This window comes from Carlito syrichta, unplaced genomic scaffold (assembly GCF_000164805.1).
Source record: "Carlito syrichta isolate Samal-C Ts95f unplaced genomic scaffold, Tarsius_syrichta-2.0.1 Scaffold305771, whole genome shotgun sequence".
In the NCBI taxonomy this organism is placed as follows: Eukaryota; Metazoa; Chordata; class Mammalia; order Primates; family Tarsiidae; genus Carlito; species Carlito syrichta.
This window is the reverse complement of record NW_007249867.1, coordinates 179,123-192,519: the sequence shown is the minus strand read 5'-3', so window position 1 is coordinate 192,519 and position 13,397 is coordinate 179,123. Positions and strand designations below refer to the sequence as shown.

The window sequence follows — 13,397 nt, the reverse complement described above, 5'->3', positions numbered from 1 at the left end:
CTCACCTCAGCCTCCCAAAGGCGCGGGATTACAGGCTGAGCCACCGAGCCTGGCTTGGAACTTTTTTATTTGAGTTGGATTTTCACTCCGTCGCCCAGGCTGGAGTGTAGTGGCACGATCACAGCTCACTGCAGCATTAACCTCCTGAACTCAGGTGATCCTTCTGCCTCACCCTCCTGAGTAGCTGGGACTACTCAGACACGCACCACCACAGCTGCCTAATTTTTTGATTTTTTTGTAGAGATGAAGTCTCATGATGTTGCCTAGGCTGGTCTTGAACTCATGGATTCAAGTGATCCTCTGGCCTTGGCCTCCCAAAGTGCTAGGATTACAGGCATGAGCCACTGTACCTGGCCTACAGAAGTTTTAAACATACTTATTGCAGTTTATGTCTGCCGACAGTGAATTCTCTCAATTATTATTTGTCTCTGAAAATTTGTTTTATTTCATTTTCTTTTCTTTTCTTTTTTTTTTTTTAGGAAGCAGGATTTATTGAGAAGACAGAAAAGCTCCCACAGTGGGAGGGGACCTGAGGGGGTTGCCCCATTTTCACTTTTTAATGATACTTTTGCTTGGTACTGAATTTTAAGTTATAGCTCTTCTTTGCACTTTAAAATATCATTCTTTCATCTTCTGGCTTGTGTTGTACATATTGATGATTATTTTGTCATTTTTATCTTTATTCCTCTGTATATAATGTACTTCTTTATTCAGGATGCTTTTAATGTTTTTTTCTTTATCATCATTTTTGAGCAAATCAATTATGGTGCGTCTTGGTAGTGATTTCTTTGTGTTTGTTCTGCTGTTAGTCCCTTTGGGCTGGTATACCAAAACATTATAAACACTTAGGAATGAATGTCTCACAGTTCTGGAGCCTGGGAAGTCCAAGATTAAGGCGCCAGGAGGCTTGGTGTCCAGTGGGGGCCCCTCCTCATGGGTGACGGTCTTCTCTAATCTCACATGGCAGAAGGGAGCAAAGGTGCTCTCTCAGCCTCCTTTGCAAGGGTGCTAGTCCCATTCCTCATCACCTCCCGAAGACCTCACCTCCTAATACTGTTACCTTCAGGGTTAGAATTCCTACATATGAATTTTAGGGGGACACGAACATTCAGATGATAGTACCTACCTTAAGTTTGTGGTGCTTGATTGATTTATAGGTTTATAGTTTCCATCACATTTGAAACTTTCTGGCTGCTGTTTGGTGAAGTTTCTGTCTCCTTTCCTTTTGGTGGTCTTCTTAGTACGGTCTCACATGTTGACGAGCATCTGTTCTCTTTATTTTTAGCCTTTTTTCTTTCTGTGCTTCAGTGTGGGTAGATTGTATTGCTACATCATGAGATTCAGGTCTATTGGCCTTTTCTTTTGCTGCGTTTAGTCTACTGTTTTCCCTATCCAGTGACATTTTCATTTCAGGTATTGTATTTTTCAACATTAAAAATTTCATTTGGGTCTTTTTTATGTCTTTAATTTATCTCCTCATTTTTCTTCCCTGGAGCGTGTTTATAATAGCTGCGTTGAAGTCTTAGTTTGTTATTTCATTATCTCTTTTTCTTGTTACATTTCAATTAACTGATTTTTCTCCTGACCTTGGGTCACATTTTTTGTGTCTTTGAATGTCTGTAATTTTTAAGTGGTTCTGAACCTTGTGAAAGTTATGTTGTGGCCTCTGGATTTTGTTGACTTCCATTAAAAGGAGTCTTCTTTTGGCAGACAATTTTTGTGGATTAGCCTAATCCATCTCAGGGCTTGTTCTTCAGTTTTATTGGTATGCATCTAGAGTAGCCCTTACTCTAGAACGGGTTTAGCCTGTTTACCAAGGCATGACCCTTGTGGGTTCTCTGCTGATTGTCCTGGGTGTTCAGCAAGTTCTCTTCATACTGTCTAGCAGTCACTGGAATGCCTTCTAACCCTTTGTGAGCTCCAAGGATTGTTTTCTAAGCTCTACAAGTAACTGTTCTTTCCATGGTAGTTATTCTTTGTTTGACTTTGTAGACTCTTGTCCTCAGCAGGTTCAGCTTGGTATTCGTTTAAAGACTCCAGAGGACCTTTGGGTAGATTAGCACTCTTTCTCTGAGTACCTCACTTCTCATCTATACTTTCTTTCAGCCTTCCCAAAGTTCAATTTCTGTCCCCTTAGCTCAGTGATATTTTCATGTTCCACTTAGGTTACCTCTTTTTGTGCCATGATTGGGAAAGTACATTTAGGCAAAAAGCCATGGACACTGTAGTGTTTATTTTTTCCTCTCCCATTCTCAGGGATCACCATCTTGCATTACTTATATTCAATTTCCAAGAACAGTTGTTTCACATATGTTCTATTTTTATTTCCATTTCTGTATATTTATAGTTTGATGCCCTTTACTTTGTCATGGCCAGAAACAGAAGTCCTCCAGTTCCCTTGATTTTTGCTCCTGGCACTTTTCTGGCTTGGTTCCACCTTCTAGGTTTTGATCACTGGGTAGAATTAGGGGTGTGGTTAACTCTGAAGATGCACAAGAGAAGGAAAGTCCTGAGGGTTGTGTTAGATCAGGAGGTGTATGAAGCTTGATAGTTTGTGAATTCTTTAAGGTAGAATGGAGGATTGAAACTAAAATCAGCAAGAAAACTGAAGTCAAGGCATGGGAGGAGGGGAATATCAATTTTGCTGAAGTTGTAAGGTGAGTGCGTAATTGTGAAAATGGGCACCAAAATGAATAGAAACAGAATGGAAGCAGGAGGGTTGGACAGAGTAGTCTAGGTGTCATTGTTCTGTATATGAGTAATAAGAATACTAACAGTTCATAAATGTGTCATTCATTCAGTGCCTGACATTTAGTGCTTGAATGCCGGCTGCTAAAGTTTCTAATAAGTGCTACTGAGGGAGTAGAGCAAGGGGTTTCAGTTCATTTCAGCTCATATTTATTGAACGCTTATTCTTTGCCAGACATGGGACATATAAAAATTTAACTCTTTTTTAGGCTTTGGGGGACTCATTTCTAATTGGATAAACAGGTACACAATATGAATATGTAACCTCGTGATGTCATGGTAGCGCAGGGTATTAGGGAGGATGATTTCATTTGCACACTTACTGAGGAGATGATGCTGGAGTTGAGACTTGAAGAGGAGTAAGAATTAGGCAAATGAGGGTGTGCTTGGCACTTCATGCCTCAGGAATTGTGAGAGCAAAGGCATGGGAGTGTGAGATAGTTTGTGTGTGTGTGTGTGTGTAAATATAGCTATAAGCAATTTGACGGTACTAGATATAAAACGAAAAGAAGGGATAAATGGAGACGACACCCTAGGAATTGACAGGATCTTATAAACTGAGATATTTGGCTTTATTCAGTAGAGAGTATATCACTAATAAGTTCAGCTACATTCATTAGAAAATCTTAGAATAGATGCTGGCTAAATAAGACAGAAGTTCATTTTTCTCTTTTGTGAAATAAATCAAGTAGGCAGTCTAGTGCTAGAATGGCCTTCTGGGACTAAGGCTTCTTATTGCCTTGCTTTCCTGGCATCCTTACAGCATTGCCTCTTAGTTCAGATAACAAGAAGGAAGATTTTTCTTAACTTGACTTCCAGAAAGGCCCACACAGTGTGTTTGTTTACATCTTGTTGGACACTTGATCTTCCTTCCTGCATGGGGAGTACATGACTTCTCCAAGTAAAACTGGCTTCTGTTGGTGGGAAAGAAGAGGAATAATGAGCATTCTTTGTGACAGGGAGACAGAGGAGTTTGGGGGGCAAATGTTCCCTTTATATTACTGTAAATGTATTTGGGGTGGGGGGCTGGAGAAGGAAGGGGAGCAGGAAAGACAGGAGAACAGGAGACTAATTTGGTTATTCCAGTTGTCAGGTGAAGGAGGAAGATCTGATCTAGGGCCACTACTTTAAGGATGGAAAAAAGGGAATGTTAGTTGGTGTTCTTGGTGGCAGGTAACAGAAACCAAACTTAAATTGTTGGTTTAGCCTACACTATTGAGTTCACATATTTTTTCCTTTAAATTTTCAGTGTCATTTTTAAAAGGGAAAATACAGTATAAAGATTTTCTCTAGGAGACTGAATTCCTACCACATATTAACAGCACAGACATTTTGTATGGAAGTATGCAGATGTGAGAATTTCACTTACATGCTAAATGTTCTTAGAGCTCTGAAGATGAGTGGGTTGAGGCTGTTCCGTCCCAGACTCCTGGCAAGGAAAAGGCCTGGAAAGTGAAAGATGAACAGCCAGAACGAGAAGATGGCAGCCAAGCTATGCAGGTAAGCAGGCCACCTGATTTTAGAGAAAGAAGTGTCAACTTCTAAGAATAGGTGAATGTTGGAAATGAAAGGTGGTTGTAATTCCTTCAGGAGAAAAGTCAGACTTTGAAGACAGTGCGCTTGCTGAGTAATTTTGGCAGGAATGCTGCTTGTGGGGCTGTTAGACCCCTTCCGCTCCTCCGTTGAGAAGTGAATGCTCATCTCCCTTCTTGGCCCTCAGAGGTTTTCCTGCTTCTAGTTGATGATAGAGAAGTGGCACTTTTTTCCTTTACGCACACGAAGCCTTCTGCTGTTACCTCTGTGTGACCTTTCTACAGGGAGTAGAAGTCAGTCACAATGTCTCTCTCCCTTCACCTCATGCCTTCATTTTCTTTTCTTTTTTTTTTTTTTTTTTGAGTTGGAGTCTCACTCAGACTGGAGTACAGTGGCCACTCCTGGCCACCGCAGCCTCAACCCGCTGGGTTCCGGTGGTCCTTCCGCCTCAGCCTTCCAAGTAGCTGGAACTACAGGCGCATGCTACCACGCCTGGCTAATTTTTTGATTTATTATAGAGATGAGGTCTCGCTAAGTTGCCCAGGTGGGTCTCGAACCCGTGGGCTCAGGCAATTCACTCACCTTGGCCTCCCAAGGCATGGGATTATAGGCTGAGCCACCGAGCCCGACTTATACAGTTGAATAGCTCACAGATTTTGGGTGCTTGTTCATATGCACCAGTAGCCACAGGTAAATAGGTAAGGCAAAAAGGAACTGATGTTTGATTGCCTGTTGTGTGCCAAGCACTGTGCTGGATGCCTTGGATTTGCTATCTTGTTTACTCTTTAAAAGAGCCCTGAAAGGAGGGACTTTATTCCATTTTATAGGAGAGAGTCTAAGGTGTAGAGAGATTAAGACACTTGCCTAAAGTTGTTCAGCCATGTCAGATTTGATTCAGGGTGGATTGCCTCCAGAATGCCTGCTCCTATTACCAGGTGTTTATTATTAGGTTCTAATCAGTTCAGATTGAAGTGGCTTCCTTTTTTTTTAAACAGAGGGATGAGTGGATGACTGTTGATTTTATGTCTGCTAAAACGGTGTCATCATCGTCACTCAGAGCTGAAAAGGAAACTGCGAGGAAAATAGAGCAAGAGAAAACCCGAGCCCTTGAACAGGTAAGAGTGAATATTTAAAATACTTCAGTTTTCTAATTTGCCTTTAATATACTAGTGAGACATTTATGTAAATGTAATTTTACTTGTAAAATACTGTTTTATCTTTTGTGGGACTTAATAAAATTAGTGAGAACAACTATGAAATATAAGTTCTTTTAAAATAAGGTTCCTATAGGAAGTCAGTTTAAAGGTATATTGTTGATAGAGTTAAAATCTAGGGCATATATAGTTGAGTGAATACTGAGTTTAGGTTACTGTTGAACCTCACTCAACTTTTGCTTCAGTGTACATTCTGAATTGGATACCATAAAAATGCTTCCATTTCAAGACACCTTCAACTTTTGGATAAAGTATAAAATAAGTATGCTTATTTTATATTTTACTGTTGTCACTTTGCTAGTAGGAAAACAATGAGAAATCTTTAGAAACCAAAAAATGAGACAAAAGCATGAATCCAGAAAAGTAAGGAAGCAGATGGCTTTCCTGGGGGTATCACATAATCCTGGTAATCTAGAGTATCTGTTTATTGTCTGGAGTATCTGTTTATTGTCTGTCTATCTGTTTTTTTTTTTTTTTTTTTGGAGTCAGAGTCTCACTCTGTTGCCCAGGCTGGGGTGCAGTGGCACGCTATGGCCACCACAACCTCGAACTGCTAGGCTCAGGTGTTCCTTCTGCCTCAGCCTCCCAACAACAGATGTGCGCCACTCCACCCAGTTAAATTTTTGATTTTTTTTTTTTTTTTGTAGAGACATGGTCTTGCTGTGTTGCCTAGGCTGGTTTCCAACGCCTTGGCTCAAGCAGTCCTCTTGCACTGGCTTCCCTAAGTACTGGAATTACAAGTGTGAGCCACTGCGTCTAGCCTTTGAATTTCTATTTATCTTGTTCTATCAACATATATTTATTTTCCAGTCCTTACTGTCTGTGCTTGTCAAACTTTAAAACTTTTGCCAGACTAATCAATGAGTAACAAAAGATATCTTAGTGTTTTTGTATGCATTTATCTGATTACTATGAGAGAGATCTTTTCATGTTTTTTGGTCATTCAGATTTCTTGTAGTGTGAACTACTTGTTTATGTTTTTTTGTTTACTGGTGTGCTAGGGTCATTTTTCTTTCTCTTACTGATTTATATAAGTTCTTTATGTTTTCAGTCCTTTGTCTTTTCTACATCTTCAGATAGTACCTCACAATTTGTCTAGCCTCTTGTCAGTTTTTCTCCTCAGGAAGTAATTCTGGCCTTTGTTATTCTGTTGACTATCTGATGTGTATCTCATTGAATGTCTAGATAAGACCATTGGAAGAAATTCCTTGATTATTGATATGGAGAGATTTTGTGGTAAATTAACAAGGGAGATGACAGAACTTTTTTTGATACAGACTAAGAAGTCAAATCATATGGTTTATGGTTTTTCTTATCCCTCTAAGTTAACCCTTTACTTAAATTTTGTCCTTTAAAGATTCTTTACATTTAAAAAGCTTTTTGAAAAACAGTCTACCCAGCATTTTTATTTTGATGAGTTTGGTTGGTTCATAATCCTGGAAACTGAAGTTCCTAACATTTAACTCTTTCTATTACTCTCCATCCTGTTGTCATTATTACGTCTTTTTTTTTTTTTTTTGAGTTGGAGTATTACTCCTTCGCCCAGGCTGGAGTGCAGTGACACACTCACGGCCACCCCAGTGTTGACCTGCTGGGCTCAGGCGATCCTTTTGCCTTAGTCTTCCAAGTAGCTGGAACTACAGGCATGTGCTACCATACCTGGCTAATTTTTGATTTATTTAGAGACGCACCATGTTTCCCAGGCTGGTCTTGAACCCACAGGCTCAGACAGTCCTCTTGCCTTGGCCTCCCAAAGTGCTGGGATTACAGGCTTGCATTATTACTTCTTGTAGGAAGCATTTTCTGAGCCCCTAGGTCAAGTTAGGTGTCATTAGTACGTAGTTCTGTGGCATTCTTTACTTTCATAGCATGTTATCTATATTTATATTGCCTAATTATCCATCCCTCTTCTCTAGACCCTCATTTTTTTGATAGCAAGTGTCATGCCCACCTTATCCAATATAGTCCCAGTGCCTGGCATCGTGCTTAGAACACATGAGGCACTTGCAACTGCGATTATTCTACCTTGTGTCTTATCTAGATGACTGCCACCGTCTTGTGACTGGATTTGTGCCGCTAATCCAGTTTCTTCTCCACACTGAGACCAGTATGTGTAATTGAAAGCTCACTTTCATGAGTCTCCATTGCCCCCAGCATAAAACCCCAATAGCAGTTCAAAATGGTGCATGTGGCCAGTTCCTGATTCTTCTCCAACCTCTAATCTCTTGGCACTACTTGCTCATACTTCTGAGTTTTAGCCAGTCAGAATTAAGTTTCCTGGAAATGCTGTGCTTTCTCTTTCTCTAGGGGTTTAAGAACATGCTGTTATTTATTCTTCTTGGAACATCTTTATGCTCTCTCCTCACAAAAAAAAAAGAAAAAAAGAAAAAAAATTTAGCTAATTTCTCCTCATCCTTAGGACTAAGACTGCACATATTACTTTTAGGAAGTCTTTGATCCTTCAGTATGAGAGAGATTTGAGTTCTTGTGTGGTCTTAGTACTCTGTATTCTTGTCTTCAAAGCACATTGTCAGCTATCTATTGTCTGTATTCCTAATCATACTATAAGCTAGTAAGGGCTGATCAGGATTATTGAGAGTTAAATCTCCTAACATTTAGCATAGTCTTGAGACATGGTAGGCATTCAATAAAAAAACCCAAAACAAAACTGAGTGAATGTGAATTTAGACGTTATTTCCTGTAAGTTACAGAACAGCATGTCTTAAGAGTGTTTTAAATGATTTGTCCAGGGTTACAACAGTAAAATGGGTCTCAGATTTATTATTTATTGATTTTTGTGTGTGGTGGGTTTGCTTTTAAAATATAACTTCTGAAAATGTTTTGTTCTAGTCCAAACTTCTGGAAAGAGAATTGAATCCATACTGGAAGGATGGTGGGACAGGTCTTCCACCAGAAGACTGTAGTGTATCATCAGTTACTAAAGGTATTTCTATATTTGGATTGTAGACACAGGCATTCGTTCTAACTTGCTATTTAAGGGAATGTCCTGAGTTTACATATGACAAAGCATTGATAAAATATTTGCAGTCTTTTGAAGACTCATTTAAATTATTAGTAATTTGGAAGATTGTTTTAATTATGATCAATTTGATTAATGCAAGTTGATTAAATATTTATATACTTGAAAATGTTCTCATATATGAGTTTCTAGTTAGAATGGGTTAATACAAAGTATGATTCTGTGAGGATATAAGAATGCATTTGGCTTGTTAGATTATGTAGCATAATATAAAAAGTATTATCTGAAATTCCTTAAAAAAATGCATAAAAATTAAAGATATGGTTCGTAGCTTTAGAAATTCAGACTTTGCCAGTCCTCATAAGATTTGTATTGACCTTATTACTGCTATTTTCCAGCAGATGGAGACAAAATATTTCAGAGTCACACAAGCATACTTTGTAACATAATTTTTAAAAATACTTATATTCCCACTGGGTGTTGCATTGACATCTCAATGAAAAGTTTATTTAATTACAATTAACCCAGCATACAGATAATGGTAGTATTCTAAATTAGGATGCTACCTTTTCATCTTAGTGATTTGTCAGTAGGATATTCTCCTGATTTTTAGACATAGTTTATTTTTATTTTGGCCGTTTGTTAGCATTCTTTGTATCTTTTGTAGAGATGTTCCTAGAGCTGCCTTTTCAGGTTCCTTTATCATTATGCTTAGCAGTTTTACAGTTAGTAATTGTAAATTTTCTTTTTTGTCTTTCTGCATGGGTAGAAGTCTCTGCTGGGTTTTGTAGTAGTAAGCATAGTCAAACAAGATTCTCTGAAATATTGTTTTATGGAAACAAAGTTTGGGGAGTAGCAAGTTAGCTCAGTGAATTATTACTATGTAGAGCTGATTTTATGATCTAGGATTTGGTTTTTTTTTTGACCACACCTCTTGTCAGAGGACAGTCAATAAATTTATCTTTGGGGAAAACCTAGACCTGACAAACCCAGTCTTTCTTTGGATGTTGGCAGTCTATGGGTTCTGTATTTCACCGAGTGGAGAAAACCCAGAGTTTTGCCTTAGGAAGTCTCTTCTAGTTGGTGGAAATGGCGGAATCAAAGATTTTAGGAGGAAAATCATCTTACATGAAGCTTTTAGACAGTCCACCCCTCTTCTCCCTCACATCATGCTTTCCCCACTTCCCTTTCCCGTTACTATGTTTATTTAGAAGGAGGAAAAATGAAGAAAGCTTCTTGAAATTCAGTTTTAGGAAAATGATCTACAGGTTTTACTGTGTATGCAGAGAGTGTTGTCATTCTGTTTAGACCAATAGTAGGGCTGAAACTGCTAGACACCTAAAAGTGTTATGATATCTAGGAGGTAGAGGTGACATAGTGTTAATAAGGACTTAGATTTTAGAGTCAATCTCCTTGGGATGAGAATTTTGGTATTTCCATCAATTAGCTTCATGATTTTGGGAAAATTTCCTGACCTCTCTGAGCCTAATTTATTCATATGTAATAGGGAATAATAGTCGTAACTATCTTACAGAATTAATAAAGAGTAAATTTAAAAATCTTTTAATACTATCTAGACTATAGTGGATACTTGATAATAATGATGTGAAATACATGTTCAATGGTTAAATATTTTGGGAAGGTTTTAGCAACAGTTTTTGCTAATGATTAAGGTGCCATATTTTCAATAAATAATTTGTTAATATTGATTTTTTCCTTAGAGAAAATTAGGTAAACCATTTTCAGAGTCTATACAAAATTATCTTAAATCTTATTTTAGTAACGGGAATATTTGTACAATTTTAGAGTTAACATGGTATATCCATATATCTGCTTTTTTAAAAAATAGCAACTATGTGAGGAGAGCAGTGTAGGTGTTACTCTAATTTTGTTGTTCAGGAAACTAAGGATTAGAGTGGCCAGGTGAATTTCCTATAGTTGTGTGAATAGTGCTAGAACTCAGTCTTCTGATTTCTAGTCCGGGGTTAGTCACTGTAGATTCTTAATGAAAGATTATATTTCTTACTGTGTAGTTAGCAGGAATTCTTTCTTATAGACTCTTGGGATGTGATTTTGTTCTTCCTATTGATTTTCTTCCCTCTTAATTTTTGTGCTTCTTCTGTTAGAATATTTGATTTGGAAGGGCTTTCAAAGGTGAGTTAAATCAGTTACCCATTTTATAGATGAAGAAGCAAAGGTCTAAAGAAGTTACTGATATGCTTCAGATCTTACAATATTTAGTAGTAGCAGCAAGACTAAAATCTAGGACTTCTGATGTTTAGTTTATTGTTATTTTTGTATTTGCCTGCCTTCTGAGAAAATTGGGGAATATAGCCCAGATTCTTTTTGTTGTATTTTGTCTATAGCAGTATAACTTTGAGTTATGATGGGCACATACACTGAAGTCTCTTAATTTTTTACTTATTGTAAAAACATATTTGAGAATAAGTGCAGCATACCAGTGAATTTGCTGTGATTATTTGATGTATCTCAATCCCAACATAGAGGACTGAGACCATGCCATATTCATGCTTTTATTTCTTACTGTGTTTAACAATTTTCTATTTGTAGTAAATATTCATCAAATATTTGTTGATTGAAATTCAGGATGCTACTGCAAATTGATATTTTTTGTTTGATTTTTAAATATCAAATTTGGTGATTTTTTCATATTAAAAATACTTAGTTATTACTATCGCTAATTATATGATTAATAGGACTGTTGAAATGGAATATGTTATCAGCTAAAGGTGACATTACTATATGAACAGTTCTGAAATTGCGGATTTAACTAGTGGGTGAATTAGCTGAAAATTTTTATTCCTGGTAGATTTCCTTCATAAATGTCAACACGGAGGAGTAAAAGTAGTCTTATGTTTCCTTTTTTTTTTTCCTGAGGTATATTAATATCTCAGTAAGTGTTCAGGAAATTTTCACTATGCCCATCAGCATTACATCAATTCCACAGATAATTCTATGGAATAAACAATTTAATTATATATCTGAGATATTAATAGATATTTATTACTATGGGTTGCTTTTACTTATTACTGTGTAGATTGCAGATTTAGACTTACTTCCTTGAGTGGTTGCTGTTAGTTTTGAATTCGTGGACTATGTAAATAAGGGGAAAAAAAGCTAGAGTAGAGTGAGTTTTTGAATAAAAAGTGAATTATTGAGCTAATTAGAGATCCGGGTTTTGGAGTACAAAATATAATTTTTTGTAATATTATTTTATTTTAGACTTAGGTGGTATGAGTGCATGTTTGTTACATGGACATATTGTGTAGTGGTAGGAATTGGGTCTCAGGTGTTCCATTCCCCAGATAGTAAACATTATACCCAATAGGTAATTTCTGAATCCTAACCCCCTTTCCACCTCCTCCCTTTTTGGTGTCCCCAGTGTCTATTATTTCCATCTTTGTTGCCATTTAGCTCCCAGTATAAGTGAGAACTTGCAGTGTTTGGTTTTCTGTTGCTGAGTCAGTTTACTTAGAATGTTGTTCTCCAGCTCCATTCATGTTGCTGCAAAGGAAATGATTTTTGTTCTTTTTTATGGCTGTGCAGTATTCCATGGTGTATATATACCACATTTTAAAAATCCAATCCATTGGTGGGCATACGGGTTGGTTCCATGAGTTTGCTATTGTGTATAGTGCTGCAATGACCATATGAGTATAGATATATTTTTTTATATACTGATTTGTTTTCCTAGGGTAGATCACTGGTAGTGGGATTGCTAGGTTAAATAATTCTATTTTTAGTTGGTTGAACTAGTTTACAATTCTACCAACAGTGTATGAGAGGTCCCTTTTCTCCACATCTGCAGCACATCTGATGTTCTTTGACTTTTTAATAAGAGCCATTCTGATGGTGAAGCAAGGTGATAACTCATTATAGTTTTAATTTGTATTTCTCTGATGATTAGTGAGGTTAAGCATTTGTTTATATGTTAGTTGGCTTCTTGTATGTCTTCTTTCAAGAAGTGTCTGTTCATGTTCTTTGCCCACTTTTTGATGGGGTTGTTTGTTTTTTTTCATGTTGAACTGTTTGAGTTCCTTGTGGATTCTGGCTATTAGTCCTTTGTCAGCAAATATTTTCTCCCATTCTGTTCCCTCTGTTATTTCTTTTGCTGTGTAGAAGCTTTTTAGTTTAAGTCTCATTTGTCTATTTTTGTTTTTGTTGCAATTGCTTTTGGAGTCTTCGTCATAAGTTCTTTGCCTAGGTTGATGTCCAGAGGTGTGTTTCCTAAGTTTTCTTCTGGATTTTTATAGTTTTAGGTCTTAAACTTAAGTTTTAATCCATCTTGAGATAATTTTTATATATGGTGAGAGGTAAGGGTCCAGTTTCATTATTCTGCATAAGGCTAGCCACTTTTCCCAGCACCATTTATTAAATACAGTATCCTTTTCTCATTGTTTATTTTTTGTTGGTTTTGTTAAAGTTCAGTTAGTTTTAAGTATATGGCATTATTTCTGTGTTTTCTATTCTGTTCCTTTGATCTGTCTATCTATTCTAGTACCAATAGTATACTGTTTTAGTTACTATAACCTTGTAGTATAATTTGAAGTCAGAAAATGTGATGATTTGGCTGTTCCTGTTTTTTTTTGGTTCCATATAAACTTTTAGATTGTTTTTTCTAGTTCTGTGAAAAACGATGTTAGTGTTTTGATAGAGATTGTGTTGCATCTGTAGACTGCTTTGGACAGTTTAACAATATTGATTCTTCCGATTCATGAACATGGAATGTTCTTCATTTGTGTCATTTTATCAGATTTCTATTATTGATGTTTTGTAGTTCTCATTGTAGAGATTTTTCGCTTTCCTGGCTAGGTGTATTCCTAGGTATTTTATTTTATTTTTGTGGCTATTATAAATGGGATTGAACTCTTGAATTGGTTCTTGGCTTCAGCACTACTACT

General features: G+C 37.0%; 1 protein-coding gene across 1 annotated transcript in view; it reads left to right on the top strand.

Moving 5' to 3' along the window:
- Positions 1-13,397, top strand: part of CWF19L2 (CWF19 like 2, cell cycle control (S. pombe)) — a 97,008-nt gene that overhangs the window by 10,718 nt on the left and 72,893 nt on the right. The window contains exons 4-6 of the mRNA XM_008062628.1: positions 4,135-4,248; positions 5,277-5,396; positions 8,346-8,439. Coding sequence (XP_008060819.1) covers positions 4,135-4,248; positions 5,277-5,396; positions 8,346-8,439 — 328 coding nt within the window. The remainder of the gene's footprint in view (positions 1-4,134; positions 4,249-5,276; positions 5,397-8,345; positions 8,440-13,397) is intronic.